Source organism: Calonectris borealis, chromosome 17, assembly GCF_964195595.1.
Source record: "Calonectris borealis chromosome 17, bCalBor7.hap1.2, whole genome shotgun sequence".
NCBI classification, from domain to species: Eukaryota; Metazoa; Chordata; class Aves; order Procellariiformes; family Procellariidae; genus Calonectris; species Calonectris borealis.
Window position 1 is genome coordinate 17,301,739 of NC_134328.1, and position 25,064 is coordinate 17,326,802.

The following is a 25,064-nucleotide window of genomic DNA, read 5'->3' on the forward strand; positions in this document are numbered from 1 at the left end:
GAGGGAACTGAAGCCCGGTATTGATATTATTACATACATTTTCTGCACGTAGACTTCAGCATTAGCAGCTCAGGTACAGCCACAGCTGCATTAGGAGCGTGGCACTTGTTTCCCCAGGGAAAGCCAGGGAGTGTCCCATATCTCGGAACGGACGGCATCCAAGTCCCGCTGGATTTTCTCCACCGGGTCTAACCACCTGTATCCTCTCCAGACTGTCATTACCTCCAGATCTGATGGCAAGCTTTAACGATTCAGAAGTCTGAGCAATAAGACTGATCTTTTGTTATTTTGCTCTCAGGAATCAGTTTCATTAACACACTGAACGGCAAATTTTACTTCTTCCGGATAGTTTTTCCCCTTGGCTGCTACAGCTTGAAAAGCTTAGAAAGCTGCACTGCAACACACTGTTGAGAGCTCAGGAAAAGAAAAACTTTAGAGGCAGGGAATAACATCAAGCCGTTTGATTTATGATCTAAACCAACAACTGCTGGTTGCCTCAGCTGGTCCCTTTTTTGTTCCCATATGACACATGCTTCTATTCCAATCCTAGCGAGCTTCAAGAGTATTCCTGTTAGCAGCACGTTACATCTATCTATCTAGTGATAGCTCCAGTGCAAACTGCTAAACCAAAATTCAGGGTATAAACTTCTCAAATCTCTAAATTACCAACCAAAGTTCTCAAAACAAGCATCCCTGAGCATGCAGCTTCAAAACTCAAGATTCAGTACTAAAGCCTGCCTGCTTCTGGAGTGTTTTTTATTATGGAAATAAGATCAAACTGCAAGTCCAGTTTTCTACCTGTAGAAACTGGGTATAGGAATTTAATGAAGCTTCATAACACACTTCTCTTGAACAGAGCTTTGGAGCCAAGAGGAATTGGTAGAAAATGCATAAATGGTAACTAGACAAACCTCTCAGACTGTCCTTTTGTATACAACAAACTTCACTTGAAAGAACCGCCTCAAATGCTGAAAAGCACGGTCAGCCTTCATGGCCCACTGAGGGAGCCTTAACCTTGGTGAAGAACAGGTTGGTGGGGACAACGGTAGGGTCTGCAATCTCAACGCCTCTCTGCTAGGAGTTGCACCGAGACCCAGCAAACACGTTGCAAAAGCCAAAGGTGGCTGGAATATGCCAGCTTTTGATCCTGTTTATCCAAAAGTGGTCCTGAAGCAGCCATCAGATGCCACAAAGCAGGGCATCCATCCACTCCATGTTCCCAGCCCAGCCCAGCCCAGCCCAGCCCAGCCGCCCGCCGGAGCTGTCCATAGTTCTACCACCCAACCCAGCCCGAGTGCAAAACCCGGCACGTCGCAGCCTTTCACGTTTCAAAAGCTGTACATCATTGCAAACAAAACCTTAAACCCACTCAAGCATCCAACGTGCGCAAAGGAAAAAAGCTCCAAAACACAGAAGCGCTTCCTGTCAGATGCCATTTTGTCCCCCAGCAAGAAGGTTTCACTGCTGAAGCAACGGAGGAGCTCAGTATCTCTCCAGCTCCTGACAGCAAACCCACATCTGGCACTTCACACCCTGGCAACGGATGCTCTAAGCAATGTCCCTTTAGGGTGCCACTAGACAAAAGTACCCATTGGGCGCAACTTCACGGTTCAAGCTATCAGCAATGTTTTCCACCACTGCACAATGCAAACTCTTTCACTTCTTGCAACTGGCAGTATGAGATCAGATTGAGGTTTCAGTGTCTGGCTTCCAGTGCAGATTGTGGGGAGCAATTAAAACATACTTTTCTTTTTATACACACTGTTTCCATGGTGCACAGAGGTTCCCATAGCTAGTTCTGGAGCTGCAGAACTTCAGAAAATTGCACAGCCTGGGTATAATCCTGTGGCAGTCTACCCCATCCATTCCCAAATCAAAATCCAGTGGCTTAACACTCTCATTGAACAACTGAGCCTTCTCCCACTTTGACACAAGAGCGGAGTGGCTGCGGTTGAACTTCCTCAAGTTACCGATCAGTTTAAGAGAGCACTGGAGCAACCGAAGCAGGGTCTGGGTTTCAGCCCCCGTCTGCTAAAGCTCCCAGGCAATTAGGAGGAGGTAAAGAAACAAATTCCTACTTGCCATATTTATTTTCAAGACAATTTCTTAGAAGAACTGTACATCCAAAGAACAAGCAGACTGTTATAAGCAATAACTGCATCAACTCCATCTCTGCTCCCCTCCACTCACACGACCCTGAAGTAGCCCTGTTTGCTTTCTCCGAGCCAGAAGACCAGAGGCGCGCTGCCCTCCCAGCTTCTGTGCACCAACGCTCGCAGTGCTTGCTCAGAGCCTGACCCACCGGGACAAACCGGCCATTTCCAAAAGCATCCTCCAAAAATCGATGTGCCAAGCACCAGTCACGCCCTTCACCCCTTCCGCACGGGCAGAAACCCGCTCTGCACCTCGCACTGCCCTGCACCCCGAGCGCGACTCACCTGTTCCTGTGAATTCATTACCCGCAGCTTCATTTGCTTCAGGTAAGTAGAGGTGAGGGGCATGTTGTAGTCAATGATCCCAGAAACCAAAGAGGAAGGTGGTTCGCTCTCTGAAGAACAGAGGAAAAACTTCATTTAGATACAGGGATATGGAAGCACAAACCTATGATGTGTTCTCATAATCATTAAACATATGTATTTAGAAGCACTTCAAATCCCTAGCGAGAGCTGGTGCCCGCTGAGCTAAGGTTCCTATAAGAACACAACCCCACCAAGAACATAATTACAAAACAGATGTTGTTTTGCAAAAAAAAAAAGCATCGCTGTCACCTGCGGAAAAGACTACACATAAGATATGATTTTTCAGTCTACCAAACTAGAACGCAGCAGAGGAAGAAACTGAGTCTTGCCGATGCCTCAGAAGCACTTCCATGCAAATGGGATTTATGCAGGGGTTGATGAACAAGAATATATTTGCAGCTTGCTTTAGCATTGCAAAATCTTGCCAATTTTGCTGGGATTCCCTCAGGTAGGAGTTAACATTAAGGCAACTTATTAAGTATCTCTATCTGGCGATGAAGATTATTTTTAACACCCTCATTAAAACACAAACTTAATTTTAAAAATCTTTAATTTAAATTGTTCCTGTTGATTCCTCTGGCTACATTATATTGAGCTCTAGAGATCACTCTAGATTCAGACCACTCCTGCAGATCATTTTGTCTAGTCAGACCAGAAAAGTCCCCATAAAGCAAATTCTCAATGATTTTTCTGAGTTCTCAAAGATTTGTCAGCTCTGCCATCATCTGGAAAGTGAGCTTCAGCAACAACAGACAGGGAAGAAGGATTTCCAGGAGCTGAAGGTGAACTGATGGTGGGAGGTTTCCGTTCCTGTCTCTGAATCTCCCTGGCCGGCTTGCATTTTCTGGGCTCACTGGTTTCACAGGCACCTCTGACACAGCCCCTTGAAAAAAGAGCCTTCACAAAATGTTTTACAGCACCTTAGAAAACCCATCAACCCAAATAATGGGCCTGCTTTTCAGAAATGCTGAACATCAAAAAATCCCAGTGAAACTCAGCAGACCTGAAGATGCTTCACACCTCTGGAAATATCAGATCTATCATGTCTGATTAAGAAATTACCTGACCCAAAAACTGTCTGTAACTGACTTAAACATCACATGGGTTTTGCAAATCTTCTGTATCAAGAGTCTTCTTAGGGTCCATGGAAATACAATGATTTTTTTCCAGGTCCATCTAATTCATCCCCGAGCAGCTGAAGCATTCCTGCCTGCAGACGCAGGAAAGGGTGGCCAGAGCTACTCAGGCCATCAGCTCGCTCAAATATGAAGGTGCAAAGCTTTTAGGAACCTTGTAAACTAATTCCTCCCTTCTTTTCTCATGGCTGTGTACCACTGGTCTCTGTCATGCTTTGACCTATAGATTAATTAAGAGCACTTCTATGCCTCTGTATATTAAGCACCCAAAATAACCCATTATTCTACTGTGCAAGCTTGTTATCTTGTACTGAAAAGATGCTAAAATCCCAGCGCAATGGGTGCTTCCCGCAGTCTGGTTCTGCGGTGAAAGGGGAAAAGCTCTCAGGAACAAAATCTGCCACCTACCCAGGTTGGCTGGGGTCATCAGTATTTGATGAACTCTTTAAGAAGAGTTTAGGAAAGCATTTGCTAAGAGTAACAAAGATAGAGCTGCTCTTTCCTTGAAGCACAGGCGTGGTGAGGTGAGCCTTTCAGACCTCTAAGGATGATATGTTGCTCTCCTGCCATCCCCCACTTAATAGTTCAGCGCTGCAGAAAAGAATGAGGCTCAACCAAAGCAGCTCAGCATCCTCGTGTGGGGAGGAAGAGGGAGGTAGATGATCTTTCGTGCTTAGATTCTGCCGGAAACCACCCTGATGTAAATCTGGAATAATCCCATTAGCAGCCACAAATTTACTGTGAATTTGTGCAACTGCAACAGATAAGAGCTTGAGCCTAAGAAACCAAAACCTTTTGTTTTCAGCTAACTGGAAAAGAAAGAAAACCTTTGTTTTAAAAGGCCTGGGGGACTCCATGGGAACAATCCTCATATCCGACGTCACAAGAGGGGGCTACTGGAATCCTTTAGCTCATTTTTCAAAAAGTTATCTATATCACATGCCCCATGTATTGGACAGACAGATGGAACAGGCAGGATGGTTTAAAGTAAAATAGTTTCGATCCTAATTCCACACTTGTATAACTCCACTGGTATTAGTCCTAATTTAATAACAGTGTAAAGAGATCACAGTGAAGGCCAGTGATGTTCAAAGTCTCCCATGAGCAAGACAATTTGCTTTTATGAATTATGTGGGTGCCCTGCAGGGTTTGATGTCAGATACATTTAATTAGGGATTTTTGTGATCACAAATGAAATGTGTTGAGATTTGTTTAATAGACAAGAGAAGTAGAAAAAGACGGGAATGACTCAAATTTTTTCATCCTACTGAGTTAAACTTTACCTATATATGTTTGTATGTGTGTATGCATGTGCGTACACCTCGGTAATTCTTCTATGACCCCAATGGTTTTTTAGGTGATTTGTTCCCGATAAATTCCTGAATATGTATTAGTGAAATCAGACACTCTTCCCCAGTAAAAGTTACCTTATCTAATCTACTCGATGCATTTTCACAGATACTTAGTCACTATTTAGGCACTATTCAGAGCAGAAAGGCACTTCTGTCCTTCCATTCCTGGTGGGTAAGAAGCAGGACTTTTTATGTGCGGGATCCTTTGTTTTCCTGTTTGACTAATTTTTAAGAGAACTGGTAAGGGGAAAAGCTTTATGAAAACAATTTATAATTTATATTAATTTATAAGTTTGCTCAGGGCAGCCGGATCTCAGCCCTGATCATGGTTTCCACAGCTCGGACTGCTCTGGGGAGGATACTCAGCACCTGGTGTTCTCTGAGCCGCCTCTGAGCCGGGACGGGCGCCCTGTCACTGGGGGAGGCAGTGGGTGGGTGGGCAGGAGGGAGCCCCTGAAGGAACAATGACCCTTTTCATCAGCTGCCTCCTGAAAAGGGATCCCGAGCTCCGGGGCGGAGGGCTCGGCTAGCGCCAGGCATTTAGCGAAGTCTCCCGTTTTGGGTCAAGCCAACAGGCGACATCCTTGTTGGCCTGACTCTCATCCCATCGCCCTTCCCGTCCACTGAGCCGACTGCTGCAGCCGCAGTACTTGGAATGTCACTGGTGATGGATGCGGCGCAACCAGTGTAAAGGTCAGGTTTGCTCCCAGTGGGGCCAAAGGCCAAAACTTCTCTTGACCTAATTGGAAAGAGGGATCGGGCCCTTAGCCGGCAGAGTGGGAAGTGCCGCGGTAATGGAGCTTAGGCTAATAAATGTCACATAGGATTATTTGGGAGAGTTTCTAAAAAATATAACAAGTACAAAGCATTTCAGTCACTAGCTTTGGATAGCTGGCACACATAATCCACTTAAACGGAACCTCTGGGCTGTCTGTAGCTCTGTTCCTAGCAGTAAACAGTCGGAAATCGGTATTTAATACTAGAAATTTTCTATTGTTGGGTCCTTCGTTCATTTAATTCTGCTTCTCTGCTTGATAAGAGCTGCCAAATGAGCCTGTTTGCCTTAACAGTTTTGAGATAGTCTAACTCTCTGCAGTTTGCTTATGTTTTTTTAAAGAAGCAATTTTGTTGGGTGAAACCTCTCAGAGTCAGTTTGATGCTTTGCACTTGATTATGAAAACAAGTTTGTAATTCAGAAAAAAACACACAAACATCAACTTTAACCATTTACTCTGGAAGAAAACCTGGTCCCATCTTATGCACTGCTTATATCTTTTAGGCCTAGGAGCTGTAAATTGATTCCATTTAAAAAAGAACCATAATGAGCCAACCACCACAGTGGCCACGCTAATTGGTTGTATACATAGGCATAATATAACTTTGATTACCAAAACACTTTCCGTTATCAAAAACAGGATCATGATCTGCATATCTATTAATTACTGCAAATTACTTCTTTATCAGAAACTTCAGTTATTCAGACCTATTCAGTGTCTTTCATTACAAATTTAACAGTTTAAAGGAAAAACTTTAGGTCACCTTTTTTTTCAGAAATCTAAGTTTCCCCTCACACACAATTATGGGTTGATTGCAGACATATTGGAAGTATTTTTGACCCACGCTTTGTACGGTTGCACTGGGGAAGGTGGACTCAGAAGTGAAACTGCCTGCCTGCTCGGAAAGACAGGTAGACTGCTTCTGCTCTCTAAGCTGAAAACAGTGATGAATAAACCAGATTTAAGAAATTCTTTCAGCTTGGCTCTAAAAGTGCATGAAAAATAACACAGGTTAGGAAAACCATTTGGTAAAGAAGTATCTCATCGATGGGGCAGTATCCTGACAGCTATCAGTGACACCATGCTGATACGAAATGCTGTGTCAGCTCTGCTGGCAAAATTAATTTGCCTTTACCTTTGGGCTCCAGTCCGTTGGAGTTGAAATGCATCCTCTTCTGGCACTCGGTGCAACTCATCAGGAACCTGGTCACAGCTTCTCTCGGGAGAAAAGCATAGGTCTCTGCAATCTGGGAAAACAACGAGACGGCTGTATGTCCTGGGCGAGGGGGAATGCCCAACGGCGAGCCGGGCGGAGGGCGCAGGAGACCACGGGCACCCCCCACCTCGCCTGCTCAGCCTAGCCAAGAACATCAATGACTCACAGCAACAGACCGCTCCTGTCAGCCCGGTCCTGGGATCCCTGTACCCCTCCCTCCCGAGCAACTGTTGATGGAGGAACATTTTGGGAGGGTAACTGGTGTGTCGGAGAGGCACCGAGACGCAAACGAACAGACCTTTGGACTCCCTGTGTAGCCACTCCTTCCCAGAAACTCCTTTCCATCCCCCCTCGGAGTCTGGGAAGAGCGAAGCTACGAACATGTAAGAATCAAATGAGAAAGTAAGGTCTCGTCAGCTCTGTTTGCATTGTTAATTACCATCACACCAGTAACCTGAAGAATCCATTAATCTTTTGTAAGGGCAGGTCACTTTTTCCCACAATGACAATCAATTACTGTTAATAATACTTTGCACTTCTGTGACATATTTTATCTAGGGAATTGAAAACATTTTTACAAACAGTAATGAATTAAGTCTCTTGAACCTTTGTGGGATATTTGTATTTTACAGATGAGGAAAAGCTAAGGATAAATATTTAAAACTTGGATGCCTGAAGTTAAACACTGTATCCAGACCTAAGCACCCACAGAAGGTGCGTGGCTATCACAGCTTCCTATTGTTCCAATTAATCCCTACCAGCAGCAATTTTACAGTATTTCTAAAGATCAAGACTAGGTTATTTGGAGAAGGAATGAGGCAATTTTAATGTAGATTTCTTTAAGGCCATAAGAGACCATCAAATCACGGAGTCTGACCTTCTGTGTAGCACAAGTCAGGGAACTTCACTGCAGGTTCTCCTGCAGCCCAGTCGCCTGTGGTTTGCCTAAAACATCTTCCAGGAAGACATCTGGTCTTAATTGGAAGGCATTAAGAGGTGGAGAGCCCACCTCTTACTTTGGGGTTGGTTCCTACGGTTAATCACCCATCCTGTTTGGTCTAAGTGACTTGTCCTAGCTCGGCGGTTCCCAAACCAGGGGCCGTGACCCCAGCAGGGGTCACAGCACTTACAAGTGGGGTCATAAAGCAGACAGAAATTCAATTGTTTGTGCCAGTCCTCAGGGCTGCGAGCCCGGCAGAAGTGGGGCTCGTAACGGGAAGCAGGGCTGCAACCAGACACCTCGCGAGCGACGGCTGGTGACGGGGGCCGAGCCGGGAGGGCAGCCCAGGACGTCCTGATCCCCCTCCTCTGGCCAGTGGGCATCACCCTCCACCTTATTTTGTTAACAAGAATTAAAAATACCTAAATTCCAAGCATTTTTCTGTCCTACAGGAAAGGGTGATGCTTAAGCTTGGAATAAAAATAATGATCTAGAAGCAGCGCAATGGGGCAGAGGGTTTGCTTGATCGTGCCTAAAGCAGCCCCGTGACCCGACGTTGCGGTGGGAGGGAGAGACGTTTATCTCCACTGAGCGGCAGCAGAGCCCGAGGTTTTACACGCACGCTAATGCCAGATGGGTGGAAAGTTCAGGCAGGGACCTTGTCCCAGCCCTTCAAATGGAGGATGCCTGGTCCTCACGGGATTCTCCCTCTATTTAGCTACAGCCCCATCGAGCTCTGTGGTGACTGAGCGGCTGCCCAGCTCTGCCTTTGCCTCTGTGCGATATTTATCAATGCACAAGCTCTAGGGACTCCCACAGAAACACTGAAATTAGGAGCCTGAAAATTGCTGGTGGCAAACGTGGTGTTGTGGTGCAGGCAGAGAACTGTCCCTTCGTGCTGCCTGTGGAGCTGAGCCCAGTTTTGCTGCCTCTTTTGCTCCAGCAAGCTCATAGTCTCTGCTGCAAATGTTCAGCTAATTTTAGTGATACAGTTGTTATTTCTCAGCTGATTTGATGCTCTGCAGAGCAGACAGCTTCCTTGATGAGTTATCTCCCAACCAAACTCCCTTTCTGATTGCCTCCCTCCGGAGGTCACGGACAAGGGCAAACTCTCCAGTGCCTCTAATTTAAATGGTGGGGAAAGGGAGAGGGAGAGAAACGGCAGGGGACACTGAAGCCTCCCGAGCTGACCGCCCAGCAGTGTCCCTTTGTGCACCCGAGCCATGGCGCGGGGTGCGCTATGCAGCATTTCACCTTCCAGACCCGGCTGCAAAGGCGCTCCAGGGAGACAGGGCATGAGCGAGGCCAGCCAGCCCAGCCAGCAGCTCCTGCCAGGTCAGGAGGGGATACACGCTGCTAATGTGATGATCTCAGCTCAAGAGGGAGACGGAGGGGTGGAGCGTGAAGCTCTCTGACTGCTGCGAGCAGGCCTGGGAAAACAGACGGATCCAGCCTGCTCCCCCGAGGCTGTGCAGGGCACAGATTAGTCCTCCAGAGAGCTGAATTGAAGGAATTAGGGGAGGGTCGGAGTGGTCTGCTGGGGAAATGAGCGGAAAGTTTTTGAATTGCGGTCGTGCTGGTGGGGCTGCCCCCCCCGACTATAAAGAGGTCACCTGCCCCGCGGCCGGAGAGGGTCAGCGTGTGCCCCGGCCCCCCGCCCCGCGCTCTGCCGCAGGGGCTGGAGTCGAGCACGCGGGACACAGAGCGATGCCACGAGCGGTGAGCACAGAGCCCTGCTCCCCGGGGGCTCCCGCCGCGCGCGGGGGGCTGCAGGGCACCGGGCTGCCCCTCCGGCACCGCCGGCACGCAGAGCTACCGATGGGCTGGGGACATAGGCAGGCAGGGCAGGCAGGACAGACTCCACCCCTGAGCTGGCTCCGGCAGCACACCAAGCCCTGCATAATCTCAGGCACCATCGCAGAGACCAGGGCAGCCTGCACAGACCTCTCCAAGATGATGTATACACCAGAGACACGAGCTGCCAGCCAGCCACTTCTGTCTCTAAGCGACCTGGTCCTTAGGGCTGTGGGATTCAAGGGAGTAGCTCGGTTTTGGACGGTAAATTCAGCTCTTCTTGTAAAAGGAGAGCCCAAATGTTTGCGTCGAAGGGCTGTGCAGAGTCAGGAGAAACAGCAAGCTCCCTGGAGAAGCACACTTCAAGCTAAATTATTCCTGACCTAACTAGAGTGGTTTCAGGATGGATAGAGCTGGTTCTCAGCATCCATGGAGCACCTGACGAGACTTAGCTCGGTGCCTGCCTCCATTTTGTAATGGAGGAAACTCAGGATGGGCTGGTGAGAGCATCCACTCGGCCAGGGAAGAGGGGCGGGTTCCGGCCATGCTCCAGTCCCCTTTCTGGCTGCTCCTGCCCTTCAAAGCCCACGCAAGACATTTCCCTCCGGCCAACGGAGACAGGGAGGCAGATGGCACAGAGCAGAGTGCGCAGGGGACTGGGCAACATCCCCTCGCTCATCAGTAATACTGAGCATTTCTCGTTTTCTCCCCCCCCCCCCCCCCCCCCGACACGTACAGTTGTCTTTGTATGATTCACTTGGTCTTTCCTCTCCAAGCAGCCGTACCGTTGTGCTGCCACTGCAGCCCTGTTTCCCGGCTCCCGAGCACAGCTGCTCTGCCTTTAAACGACTCCTTTCTCACGCCTCCCCGCACAGGCGAACAGGACTCTCCTTCGCCTCTGCCTCCCGCCAGCGCCTCCGCTTCTACCTGCCCTCCCGTCCCCATCCCCGTGGGATGCCCGCTCCCACGGCCCCTCTGCCCCTTCGCTCCCGTCCCCTCGCTGCCCAGGGCACGCGAAGGGGGAGTCTCACCGCTCGGTAGGTTTTCTTCTGCCCGGCATGTTTGGGTGCTTTGCCCGGCTCCGACGAGCTCTCCACATGCATCGAGTATATGATGTCAAAGAAATCTTCCACCACAGCCACGCGTTTCAGAGAGATGCCCTCGGGCTCCGACAGTCCATCTGCCCCCTACAACAGTGCAGGCAAGTTGAGTTAGTGTCAGCGATGGGTGACAGGGGTGACAAGATTGGCCCGGGGCTAATGCGGTTGGAGGGGGCAGAGTCGCAGTGCTCCAGCCTTGGGCACGGGGGATGTGGGGGATAAATTAAACAGTGCTCCAGGGAGGATCCTGCTGTAGCCAGGGCAGTGGCGGCTGCTGCTGTTGTGCTGCTAAAGCTGCCAGTGAAATTGGGCCAGGACAAAAACAAGGGAAGAGTCCAGAGTGGGGTCACAACCAATCGAGAAATTCAATTTTCGTAATTTGGAATGATTTCGCTAGGCAGGGAACAGGCAGAGGAAGCTCTTTGGACCTGCACATGGTATTAAACCATCCTGGGAAGCTCCACAATGTGGGGCACCCTTGCTGGCTGCAGTCCCCGAGGACACGGATCAGCCGGCAGGACAAGGTTTCACTGTGATGCCAGGATACAGCCCCTAAAGGAAGGAGACAGAATCGCCCTCCTTCCCCGCACTGACCTTTCCAAGGCACCCTCCCTCTATCGCATACGCAGAGCAGCTGAGCGCTGGCAGCAGCAGCACAGCTCTTTGTGTGTTAGGATGTGCTGGAGAGCAGGAGGCAGTAATTCTGCCACACGGCAGTGGTGACAGACTGGTGGGAGTGGGAAGTGTGGGGAGCAGTGCTCCTCCGAGCTGACTGGCACCAACGGTGTCAGCTCACACTGGCAGGGTGTGCTGTGGGAAGGGGAGGCAGCCTTTGGTACCCGGCAGCTGCTGACGGCGCTCCGGCACAAAGCACCAGAGCGGGGAGTGCTAACGGGAGGTGGTCGGTGGCTGCTCTAATGGCTGGGGTACCGAAAAAGGGCCAGGCTTCGGGAGGTCGCTTAGCTTTTTCCTTGAAAAAATGCCATTGTTGCATAGATAGCTGTATATATATATATAAAAATATATATATTATATACACATATACATACATACATATATATATGCACTACGTCTCTTTGAGGCCTGCTTTCCAAAAAGGTATGCATGGATGCTGTCCAGCTGGTACGCACCAGGCTGGTGAGCAGCAACCTGCACACTTAAATGACCTGCAAACTGTCTTTTTCACATGCATTCACGCATCTGTGAGTGCAGGCAGAGGTCTGCATGCAAAAGGAACACCCAATCTCCTAACCTTTATTTTTTGGTGTTATTAGTAGTTGGGCTCTATGTATCTTACAGAGTCTATAGATTGAATAAATGCTCTTCTTAAGCTACCAGTCAAGGGACTCCCAAAAATCAATCATTTAGAGAGACCGCCTTCTGCTAAAGACTACCCAACATCTTGGGGAAGCAGTCTTTTAATGAAAAGTGCTGCCTATTAAAGTTGGCTCCTCACCCCCATTTCGGAACAGAGACTGCCTGTACTGGGCACGGACTGCAGTGGGACGGGTCGGTGTGCTCACCCGGGACACGGGCACGAGGATTTTCCAACACAAACCACCTCTGCCTTCCCCAGGGAGCCCAGAGCCGTATATAAAGGTGGCTGTAACAAAGAGAATATTGAGAACGAACACAAGGGGCAGGGTGGCAGTGCTGCCGTGGTGGGGGTCGGGAAACTTCGCCCGAGGGAGTGTCTTTGAGGAATATAGATCTAATTTCTTCTGTCACCGTTTGGGGAGTTTCACTTCAATCGAGGGCATGGGTATTCCCCTGCCAAGGAGGAGCGGGCATTAGGAGGCTTCCTACTGACCAATAATCCTCAGAGCAGGGTTGAAATGAGGATAATTACAGAAACAGGACAAAGGAAAATGCATCAGGAGAAAAGCACGGTCAGATGAAACAAGCAGAGCCCTCAAAATTAAGGTTGTAACCAACCCCCTACACAAATCACTATTTCAAGGGCCATCCCAACCAATACTCTCCTCCCTGCACGGCCAGCAGTTCCCTATTTCCTCCTCAGTTTCAGAATTAATGCAGTTAAGGTAAACTCAGGGTCTGGGCAACACTACAGCCTCTCTGCTCATCCAGCACTGCCTTCTTTTCCACCCCAGCTGGATGCCGGAGCTGCCTCCTCGACATCCCATTCCCTGCAGCGACCCTCCCCTGACTCCTCGCGTCTCTCCATCCCCTCGTCAGCCTTGTGACTTCTCTGCCTGTGATGATTATTTAGCTCTGGGAAGCAGGTGAGATGCATGCAGTATCAAAGCCACTGGATATAAGAAGCTGTATCAAGTCAGTGCTTCTAGGATTATAGAGGTTTATATCTGGCAATATAACCAAATGTTGACCTAGGATTTAAGAGGACATACGCTATAGACTACCTCTCAGAGGGCCCACGCCCCTCTCGTTCCTCCTTCCACACCCAGAATTGCTCACAAGTATTCAAGGCATGAGTCAGAGCCCGTAATATCTCAGATCAGCTTAAAAACCCTTAGGTTTAAAAGGCAATAAAAATCCAGTTGGGAAGAAGGATGGGAATAAGGGATGCTTTTACCCCCTCCTGGTGTTGGGGCTTTACTGGAAGTCACCTGCCCCCAAAACACACAAAAGATTTCAAGAGCAAAGCTCATCCTTGAGATAAGCCCTTGGAAGCAGGCAGCATTTCAGGTGCTGAGGGGAGGAAGGCTCCTTGCCACCTCACAGGCACCCCACCATTCCCTACATTTGCCCAACACTAGTTTGTCTCTCCCCCTTCCCGTCCCTGCGTACCCCATCCCGCAGGTCTCGCCCCCTTTCTCCTGCCTCCTCCCAGCTTCCCAGCATCCTCAACGCTCGCTCTCTCCTCCAGCTTCCCCATCAGGTTTCTTTCCTCCCCAGTGTCCTTTGTTTTCCCCATCTCCTCTAGTCCCACGTTTCTTCGCTTGCCTCCGCCTCACGAGCCCCTGCAGCCCCATGCCCTCTGCATCGGGCCCCTGCAGCCCCCCCCCCCCAGCCTCTGGCACGACCCCAGTGCCTCGGTCCCTCCTGCACCTCCTCTGCCCTCCACGTACCCCGCTGCCTCTCGCCGAGCCCTCGCCTCCCCCACCTGCTCTCTATTTATAGCCGGGAGCAGTGCCGGGAGGGGGCTGCTTCGGGCCGGTGGCTGCTCTCGGCACTGCTCGCCTCCCCGCCCCGCGCCCGTCATCACCGTGGCCGGTGAAGAGCAACGGGAGGCGACAGCCATTTCAGGCGGGGAAGATGTCCTGGGGCGAGGCACGAGGACGGGCAGCGCCACCACACGCACGGGGACCGGCCGCGGCGCTGGCAGCGCTCGCCCGCCACACGCCGAGCCCCTGCCCCGGCATCTTTGTTCTCGGCAGCCGCCCTCGCCCTGCCCTCCCTCCCCGACCCCCGTCCCCCGGGGCCCGCTCGCACCGCCCGGCCCGCCGCCGGCTCCCCCTTCCCGCCCTCTCCCCTCCGTCCTCCGCAGGCAGCCCCCGCCGCTGCCCGGGGCCGGGCCCTGCGCCTTCTCCCTCAGGGTGGGCGTGAGGGGACGGGGAGCGGGGGGGGCAGCCCGGTGCGGCGGCGGGGCCCGGAGCCGGGCGCGGCAGCGCGGCGGTGACATCTGCCGCGGCGGCGGGGAGGGAGGGAGGGGAGGGGAGGGGAGGGGAGGGCGCCCCCCCGCCCGGCCCGGGCTGAGGCCCGCCGGCAGGTAGCGGGGTAACCATGGCAACCGGCGGGGCCGCGCGCTGCCGGCGGTAATCCGCTCCCCCGGGCCGGGCCGGGCCGGGCCTGCCGCCGGCTCCTCCTCACGGCCGCCCGGGTGCCCCAGCGCCCGCAGGGCCCCGCCCGGCCACGGGCAGGGCCCCGGGCGCGGACAGGCCTCCCACACGCCGGGGCCCCAGGCTGCGGGCAGGGCCCCGAAGCGCCCGGCCCCTGGCTGCGGGCAACCCCCGGGGCGCTGGGCCCCGGGGTGTGGGCAGGCCCCGGGGACAGGGCAGGCTCCTGCCGCCCCAGGCCCCAGCTGTCCCGCCTGCTCCCTGCTGCTCTCCTCGACACCCGAGGGCAGCCCTGCCGCGTCTCCCACACGGACCTGCCCTGCCTCAGGGCCCAAGAGCGGCATCACGCGCGTCCATGGCCGGCCTCCCCCACCCCGCCGGCTCCCTCCCACTCCCAGCGACCCACCGGGTGTCTGCAGGCCCCCGCAGCCATTCCTCAGCTGCCCGGCGTGTGTGTGAAAACTGCCATAATCGGAGGGATTCGCAGCTAAACTGCAGCATTGACGAGCAAACCGGGTTTTCGGCGGGGCTGCAGGTCTAAGCCCGGCAGCTGCCACCCGATCCCCTCCGCGCTGCCCCGCGGTGACCTCCACGCCGAGCCCCCGCGAGCTGCCACCGCCCCGCGCGAAACCAGACTCCCCCGCGCCGCAGGGCCCGGCCCGGGGCAGCTCCGCAGAGAGGCCAAGGGATGGGCAGCAGGCTCCCTGCAAAGAGCTCCCCGTCCCTGCAGGCCCTTCCCCACCTCGAACTCTCTGATTTGGGAGAATCTGGGAGAATTTAATCTGAGCTGCAAGCCTGGGAGCCAGCTCTCCGAAGTCTGAGTGCTCCCAGCTCTGCTTCAGACCGACTGGTGGGGGACACTGCTGGAGGACCCGGTACCTGCCTGGGCTGGGCTCAAAAGCCTGGAGGGTCCTGGCTCTGCCCTGGCACCGGCTGGCAGGAGCAACCTCTGCCTCCTCCAGCGGGGCTGGCAGCTCTCCTGGGGCCCGGGAAGCTGCCACTGCTTCACTGCTCCACGGGGAAGCATCCCTTTTCAGAGGCGGGTACGCGGGAGGGCCATCGGGCAAGGGGTGCCGGAGCAGGAGCGGGATGGGAGGGAGTGCTGACTGCTTCCCCATCTGCTGTGTTCAGCGGCAGATAAAATGCTGCCCTGGCCTTCGCGCGAGGGGCTGATACCAGCCGAATTCAGCTTCCTGTGAGTCAAAAGCCGCTTCCTGCCGGCAGAGCCCTGCCTGATAATGGCTGCACTCTGTTCTCTGCCCGGGGAGCAGACCCTCTGCCCTCGCCTCTTTCCCACATGAAAGCACTCATCTCTGTATCTCCCAACCACAGCATCTCCCCCCCAGATGGAGTCTCTTGGCACGTTAAACTCTAATTTCCCACTGCTCTCTGGAAGGGCCGCTGTCACTCTCATCCCCGGGACACCCGAACGGGAGGTTTGGGGCCAGCTGTATCGAGCTGCCCCTCAAGGTCACCTCGCTTGCGCGCAGGAAAGACGCAGCGTCGTTCACTCTGCCTGCGTTCCTGCTGCCCGCCGGCAGCGGGGCCCAGCCGCTGTCCCCCAGCCAGGTCAGGATCAGGGTTTCCCGGTCCCGCGAGCCGCCCCGCGGCACAACCGCGGGCTCCCCAGCCCACGCCGGGCAGCGCTATCTCTGTGGTAATCAGCCGTCCCTCACCCTCACTGTAAGCCCCTGGTGGTTCCCTCTGCTGCCTGCTCAAAGGTGCCGTCACATATCTGTTTTGAGATTAGCCAACTTGAGTTTGTGTTTTATCTGAGCACTCTGCTGCTCTTTTCTCTTTAAGGTGCCTTTCTAATTTCCTACAAGTTGCGTTTTGTTCTAAGGAAATTTCTGTTCTTCAGAAAAAAATTACCAGCTGTAACAGGGAGCGGACGTGTACAGGAAAAAGCAGTTGGCACCTTCAGAGGACAGAAACTGCGACATACAGCAAGGGATGAAATCCTGCCGTGCCGTCACAGACATCCCCGTCAGGTGCTCCAGAGATGATACCTCATGTCCATCTCCCTGGGCAGCCCACCGCCTCCCCGGCTGCCTCCCGTGCCCGGTGCTGCGGGTACCACCGGCAGACGGAGCGGCGAGCGCGCGGAGCACAGCCCACCTCTGCAATTACTCCTTCTGCACAGGCTTCAGTACCGAAACTGACGTTTTATTTCAATATGGACTCTTACAACTTTTGATCAAGAAACTGTTCTTGGTACTTCTCATCTCTGGGAAGTCAGCCCTTGATTGGCTTCTATATTTAGACTTCTCCAGGGCTTTAGGAAGTTCACTCCTCATGGTATTTAGGTGTAGGATGAAAGCAGCTTTTGCGGGGGATATGTTAAACCACAGCAGGCTCCCTCTGCTAATGCTGCGAGGAGAAAGAAGAGCTAGATTCCTCGAACTTCCCTCTTCCTCTTGTCCCTCATGCCACGGGCACAGTGCATGCCTTAGAAATAGGCACTGGGGAAATGCTAGGCTGAGAACAATATCAGCTGTATTGCTCATAATAAAAAGAACCCATCAGAAGAATATGGGAAATGCTCTCACTTACAGATTTTGCTCTTTTTTTTCCTGGAAATATTTTGCTGGGGAATTTTTCTGATCATTTCTGGTTGAAAAATGGGGGAAAAGCGGTTGCTGAAATGTTGATGATGTTTCTCTCTGCTAAGCATTTATGTCATTTTGCACAAACCTCCAAGCAAACGTGAAGCCCCATCCTGCACTTACAGCTACAGTCCTACTTACTGCAGTGAAAACAGCCCTGGCTCTGCTGATCAGCTGAGCTTCGCTCCAGCCCAGGAGAGTTCATTTCTCCAGGGGAAACCAAGGCACAAGGAATAAGTCATTTTCCCAAAGCTACGCGTTGACTCAGGCCAGGAGCTGGCGGACCGGCGTGCCCGAGGCCCCGGCCGCCAGCCTCCGCTGGTGCATTCGCATTGTTTCTCTACCCAGAACTGTACACAATACTCTTTTTTTTTTGCAAAGTAAATACTTCCCTGTGAGGGGGAGCCGGGCGCGTTATTTTTAGACAGCAAACAAAGCTGAGGTGTACGTCTTTCAGTAGGGGACAGGCGCCTCTCACGAGCGAGCTGCTCTTCCAGCAGCCGCAGCTGAGCTGTCGAGATGGGTCCAGGCCTTTGCTCTGACCTCGGCTTATTCCTCTCCCGGCGCCAAGGCCTGGGAATGAAAACACGGCGGCCTGGGAGGGGTGAGCCTGGAAATGGCAGCCCTGCCTCCAGCTGCGGAGAGGGTCCAGGTGGGCTGTGGGATTTGCTACGGGGCGCCTTGCTGGCCGGTGCTAAGGGGAGGTGGGTGGGTGCGGGGTCTGGTGGATGGCTGCTCCCTGGGGAACAGGGCTGCCCTCCATCCCGGGCCGGCCCGCAGGAGGGAGGAGAAGCCCGGCAGGCAGAGAGGCTTGCTCGGACGCCTGCTCGGGGGCTTGCTCGGACGCCTGCTCGGGGGCTTGCTCGGATGCCTGTCGGCCCAGCAGAGGACATTTTGCACAGCGCAGGACAGCACAGCTGCCTCCCTGCGAGCACCGGGCTGCGCGCCGGCAGGGGCAGCCGGAGGAGCAGCTGGATCTGGCAGGCAGAGGTAAGCGCCGCGCTCCCCAATAAACGTGACCCCGTGCCCGCCTGCCAGAAATGAGCGGGGAGCCGGCGCTGCCCTGCCTGCACCGTGCTGCCTGCGGGCAGGGTTACAGGGCAGGCGAGCAGGCTCTTTCAAGGGTAACAAAATTCTGGGTGCCGTGGAGCAGCTTTAGCTGCCGTCGGAGCACCGTTTCACTTGGTTTTGGTGAGAAACGCTGCTGTGACCGTGTGAGCAGAGCACCCGACTGACCTGCCCGGGAAATCGCTCCCCGGGGGCCGCGGTCTTCCCGGCCGTCAACTGGGGACCACGGCACTGCTCGGCTCTGCGGCGTGCCGTGACCCGTATGGAAGAAGTGTCGCACGGTGGCTTGCTAACAGGGAAGGTACCATGGCCATTATTATTTGGGGATTATTATAATGTTGTAGTATTTTTTACTATTTTGAAATAGGTAGAGTTAAAATGTGAGTGGTTTTTTTTTTTAATAAATCTGTAAAGATGGCTAGCACTTGCTTAATATCATTTGGATCTTGTTTTAGGTGATTTGGGGAGGCATGCTGCAGGGATGGGAAAAAGGGGGGAAAATGATAGACTGCATTTATAATTAAAGAGCGTTTATATTCCATAGCATCCTGAAAGAAATCTAAAACTAGAAATCTAAAAAATATTTAAAATATATAGCTGTAACACAAACTCAGAACATGCTTAGAGCTGGCTCTTTCTTGAAGTAACTTATCACTGTGAGCAATCTCCACAGCACCGAGGCACTAATCTAATAAAGATCGCTACCAAAGCAAAATCTTTCAAGTTGGTGGGGGACAAGGCATCCTAGCAAGTGGTGAGGTTACCTGTCACAGCAAGGTGACCCCTCTCTTCCCGGGAATAGACCCAGCGGTGGTAGGGCAGCCATGCGACATCATCATACCTACAGCGAGGACACGGTGATGACAAAATGAAACTAAGTAGGAGGAGGCACAGAGCAGCAGCGGCAGTTCAGCTCATCAGTGGCAAGCAAAATTATGTAAAATAAGTTACAAATGATGCTACAGTGAATCAAGGTCAGGCCGGGCTGAGGCTGAGCCCTGGATGCATGGCATCCTGGCGTCAGCTCCCTGTTCCCTGGCAATTCAGAGTATGTGGGCCACAGCCGGAGACTCCCACAGGAACAGCAAGATGTGCCTCTAGGAAAATGCTGACAGCTCAGCAGCCGTTCGCGGGGGGTAAAACGCCTGCATGCCCTCCCCTCTCAAAACCCAGCCTTCTCGCCAGGTAAGGGCACTGCAGGGCTTGAGCCGTGCCGTGCCGCGGTGGCTTCAGCACAGCCCGTCCCTGGCGCCGGAGCCTGGAAATGCCGATCTCCCGCTTTACACGCGAGCACCACCTCGTCACTTGCTGCTGCTCCCCGTGAGCGCGCGCTGGGTTCAAGGATACTGCGCCTTAAATGCGGACGGTGCCGAACCCTGGCAGTCCATCACACCCCTTCCCAACACGGGAACTAGCAAAACACACGGCACCTACCCTCGGTGACAGCAGGCGCCTACCGTTGTCACCGCGCGCATTTCTTCTGGGCTGCACACGCAGCTCTGCAAGGGCGGGGGGTCCTATACAGGGAACTGGGGGGCAGTGGGGGGGAGACGTTGATGGAAATCTGTTAGGTCTCTCCCTGCATTCAGGTAAACCCCCTCTGTATTCTGGATGTTTCCCACGTAACCTCACAAGGTGGACCCCAACTCTCCAAAACCCGAGCTCTGACTTGTAAATAACGCCCAGGAAGAATTCCCCATGAACCTGGGACGACCAAGTGGATTTTTTTGAGCTTTTGACTGAGACTAGAGAGGGGGGAGCAGAAGTCAAGCATGTTCTTTAGCGCTCTGTCATGGTAATCCATCCACAGAGACCCCTCTGCCAGGTCTGACACCGGCCAGCAGCATCCCGTCACATCTGGTCCAACGGCCACAGCACCGCAGGCTGGACAGGGGGGTCACACGGAGCGGCCTCACATCTGGGTCCCCTGGGCTTTCTGTGAGTCTGTGTCTCCAAACAGAGATACTACTGGGAGCAGAAGAAAGGGAGGGCAAACCAAACGGGGCAGGGAAGCCAGACAATTAATATAACCTGCCCTCTGCGTGAGGAATAAATTGGCAGCTGACAGGTTATAATCTGTGCAAGCAGGATCTTCACAGGAGAGGTGAAGGCTCCACTGGGGGCCAATTGGATGGTTAATTAGGAGGACAAAGTGGAGGATTCGTGAAAATGTTTATGAAGCAGTGCTTGGCAAGGGAACCTCTGAGAAACGCTCACCAGAGAGGAGTCGCTTTTGGTTAGGAGGAGGAAACACGAGGGTGAAACAGCAGAACCGAGCAGCGAGAGAGAAAATAGCAATGCAAATGTCCGTAAGAGGGACGGGGGATTCCCAAGTGCAGTGCAGAGGAGTTCAGGGAAGGACCCTATGACATCTAATTTTTCTAGAAATACATGGGCCGTGCCCTCCCCCTTCCTCCTCCCTCCCTGGTCCCCACCCCTGTGACCAAAAAAGCCGGGGCGGTGCGGAGCAGCCTCTTGAGGTAGCTGGCAGGCGCCGCCGCAGCCAGCCAATCGGCGCTCCGTTCCCCGTGCAGAGAAGGGCACGAGGAAAGCAATTAAACCGAAGCTTTGATTAGGACTCACAGATGACTGCTTGTGTTAGAAATGCCTGAGCTTCTTTAAGCGTCTTGGCGGTGGCTGGAGCCGGCCTGATCCCCCATCCCCTCCTCGGCGCGTTGCTGCTGCAGCGGGAGCGTGACTGATGCTCTCTGTCCCACACACGGCTCCGAGAGCTCAGAGGTAGGAACCAGTTGCTAAGAGACAGGACTGTACTTTCCAGCCCACATCCAGACCTTTGTCACCAGCTCAAGGGCTTTCTGCTGGATCAAAACGCCCGACGCAGGTGAGCGGGAGCAGGCAGGCCTCCTCCCAGCCCAGCGGAGACGCAGGGTCCTGGCTTGGGGAGCCGCACGACCGGCATCCAAACTGATGATGGGAACGACAAGCCCAAAAGCGTCCCCAAGGGACCAGCTCCTGGGCTGGCTGCTTGTCCCAGTGCTGTGGACAGCAAACTGGAACACCCTGTCGGTAACTGGGCACCAGTGCGGATGGTACGCACAGCACCGAAACCCAGAAGGTTTTGGATGTCTCGACAGCGTGGATGAGTGGATGACTCCGGGTTTGCTTTGAGATCCCTCCTTCAAATGCAAGCCCAGAGGGGAGTCCCAAAGGTTATTCTCCTTCTTTTTGGGGGATGCCTGATGAGTCTGAATTAATTTTTAGCCCAGAGACTCCCATAACAGAGACCCATCACCATATCTGGCAACCAGAAAGCCCAAACTCTGAGCCACAGAGACTGCGTTACCCCGTCTTCCCCAGAACAACCCCCCTCCCCCTCGGCGGGTCCGTCCGAGCCGCTAGCATCGCCTCCGCCTGCGTGTCGGAAGGGAGACACGTCCTTCTGGGCTGCCGAGCCAAAGCGGAGCAGGGACGGAGAGAAACCATTCACACAGCGTCTCGGTTTCCCGACTCTCGCTCCGTGAAAGGCCCTGTACCGCGCCGGTGAGACACAACCAGCCTCCGCTTAACTTTCAGTGACCGCTGCCTTATTCTCAGACGTGCAGGAAAGAAACCGTTACGCCAAACCTCTGCTCTTACTGTCTGCTCCCATACACACGCGCATACAGTCTGCAGCTATTTCTCCTCAAATAAATTGCTACTCTTTGGCACCAGCCATAAAAGTGTAAGTCAGTAGCATTCCAACAAAGACGATGATTTTGGCCAACAGGTACCGGCCCTCGCTACAATCAGCTAATTAAACCAGACACTGAAACTCAGTGGTGGCTTTGGCCCATCTTGATGCAATTCTTTAGAGGTGGGCACAGCTAATATGAGATCAGGGGAAGGTAATTGCTAATTTGCACTAAAGAAAGAGATATGAATATGCACTCCTCTGCCACGGCAATGCAGACAAGGTTTCGTGAAGGCAGAGCATCCGCGCGGGCCGGGGAATGGACACCCCACCGCTGCCCCTCCACGCCTCTGTGGCTTCCCTGCCATTGCTTTGTCCACAGCGTAAGTTCGCAGACTGCTCATATCAGGCCCAAGGTAACAGCAAAAATGAAACTGAAGAAATGATATTAACAGGAGATTATTGCTGAGAATGGTTTGGACAAAGAGATTCTTGAGAAAGTTCTCACGGAAAGGAGTGAGGCCACCTCTCCGGGGCTCTGCTGCTGTCCTCAGCCAGCGACCGAATCCCCTGCCTGCTCGTGGTCAGAGCAAGCCTCTGAAGAGTGGGAACAACGGCACCTCATCAGACCTGGATTTCTTTCCTTTTCATTTTAGCTTCATTTAACAAGGCCTTGCAGAGCTGTGCTTTGTCTGTTTGCCTTTTTACCTTCGTCAGAGCAATACCCACCAAGACCCACAAATCTGAAAGCAATTGTGGCTGCGGGAGGTAACTTTCGGGTGAAAGGTATCTGAAAAAATGCTGTTCCTCTCAGATCGGCAATGACGTTGATGCTTCTGGAATCACGTAGGATGTACAGTGTAGATGACAGAGAGATTACTCCTTTGGAAACTGTTCAGTCAGATACGTATCAGGGGACTGGGCCCGGGAGGAGCGGTGGGATGCGGGACCTTTGCTGATGCGACTCCAGCTCTCACGAGCGCCGGTGACCAAAGTCCCCGAGGCTGAGGCTGTCTGGGGTTGGTGGTATCTCCTGCTGGAGCCGCGTCTTGTCCCTAGAAGTGGCTTCAGCAGGCTGTCCCAGAGGGGTGGGAGTGGGCAGGAGCTGGAAATGGGCTCTGCTGCCAGATCTCCTGCTCCCGGCTCGGTGAGGAACTTCATTCTGCCAGTCTGCGTAACTGCAAGTCGTCAGAGCTCTTTAAATTCACCTTGCAAAGGTACTGGAGGCTTTTGCTGCTGCCTGGCGAGCTTAAGCCAGCTCTCAGGCCCAGAGGACTGGGTATCACCGCTGTGACTCTTACCACGAGCAGCTTCAGAAGTAAAAACTGCAACTGATGTTGTGCAAACGCGAATCTGGAAGGGATGTTGACGTAGGAGATTTTCTCTAGACTGGGTTGGATGGGAGCAGGCACCCGGGCCAGCATCGTGCCAGTCTCCTAAGTGCACGTTTAAATGCAAACCTGCCATCGGTTCAGCTCCTTGGAAAAGCCAGCGCTGCCCCGCGTGCTCAGGGGTAGGCTGTTTCACAGCAGGTGAAGGCTCTGTATGCTCGAAGTAAGGCTTGTGCTATAGAAGTAATAGACAATTTCTCAGATAATACCCACAGGCCCATTTGCCTTGTCTAAGGCTCTTCTGAATGGTCTTGATTTATTTTTTTTTATCACTTGAAGTCCACAGAAAGTCTAAGTGGTTATTCACATAGTGAAAACCTTCTGTTGACTAATGTTCTTAGAGGTTATAGATGTGCAGCTTTTTGGGGCACTGAATATGGGCATTGAAGGGTACTTGTACCAGGAAAAATGTAGCCTCTATTAGCTGTTGGAGCAGCATCTTTCCAACATGCCCGGCTTCTCAGCTCAAGCGTTCTGCCACTGTGCTGTGCTGTCCCAAGGCCTGGCACCACGGCTTTCCCATCGCAACGCTCCCTGTCTCTGGAGCTAAGACGTGTTTAGGGATAGGCTGTATTGTGAGATTTATCTGGTGTCCCGTGTGATGTTTCTCCTGCTGTCGGTGAAAGGCCTCCATCCATTTTGCTTTTTGGTCTCACCGGTTCCCCTGATGGCGCTCCCCCCACCACAGCACCTTTCCTGGGTGAGTTTCACCAGGCACGACTGTGAATAATTTGGAACATCTGGCTCCGGGGGAGCCAGCGCAGGTGAACTGGACTTGTACAACAGCAGCAACCCCCCGCACAAATGTCCTCAGCCTTTTAGTAATGCCTACAAGAACCCCAGAACCTCGTGTCAGCTCTGCCGGGGACAGGGAGAGAGCAGGAAAGCAAAATCAAATGTGGGCAGTGCTGCAGAGCCTACCCAGTCCCCGAGCCTCTGCACAGTCCCCGAAGGGCCGGCCTGACGCCAGGCTTCCCCGGCTTCATCCCGCAGTGCTCCAGCCTGCATCACGGGCTGCCAGGACGAATCTGTCCTGCGAGGCTGGCCGCCACTCCGGAGTTGTGACAAGCTCCCACCAGGCACGGCGGAGTACAGCATTGATTTAGAGAGTGTGCGTAACGCTCCCGCAGCTAATGCCCGAACCGAAGTCTGAGGCTAACCCTCCCCTGCACACCCTGCTGCTACAGCCAAACCCATCTGCATCGCCCCTCGTCACCAAAGCGCTGTCCGCTTCCCTGCGCCGTGTCTCCATCTCACTCTACATTTGTATGAGAAAGACTGTCTAAATGATGCTAAATGCTTAGGACAAGAGGGACACGAGATTGTAATGAACTGCATCTTAGCACCTTGTCACGAACAAATTCTCCCACAGTTCTTAGCAAATCTGGGGAGAAGGGAGAGCGCTGAGCATCCAGTACCGGGGTTCAGTCCAGTCCGCAGATAACGATGTGTTTTACACCTTGGTGCGTGCTAGCCCCATGAAGGAAGGGCAGATCTGGGCACTTTGGGCTATATCCATTGTCTGTGCTGCAGCAGCACACAAAGATACCCTCCTCCTCCTCCTCAGTACAGTCTGAACGTGTTTTTTTCCAACTCCCTGACCTAAAGGATGCAGCATCCAGCCCGTACGTGAATAGGGCTGTCAGACAACAACGTTCTACTCTGCTAAACCTCATGTGTTTATCTGCGTAGTGCTTTTTTAATTGTATGTGTTAAATGTCCAGCATCTTTGGGACGTTCATCTGGGAAAAAGAAATCTGAACAGTCTCTGTGCCAG

At 53.0% G+C, this 25,064-nt stretch overlaps 1 protein-coding gene across 1 annotated transcript in view; it reads right to left on the reverse strand.

Moving 5' to 3' along the window:
- Positions 1 to 25,064, reverse strand: part of NOL4L (nucleolar protein 4 like) — a 65,304-nt gene that overhangs the window by 36,777 nt on the left and 3,463 nt on the right. Inside the window, exons 2-4 of the mRNA XM_075166917.1 lie at positions 10,765 to 10,920; positions 6,919 to 7,030; positions 2,439 to 2,548 (exon numbers count right to left, since the gene is read on the reverse strand). Coding sequence (XP_075023018.1) covers positions 2,439 to 2,548; positions 6,919 to 7,030; positions 10,765 to 10,920 — 378 coding nt within the window. The remainder of the gene's footprint in view (positions 1 to 2,438; positions 2,549 to 6,918; positions 7,031 to 10,764; positions 10,921 to 25,064) is intronic.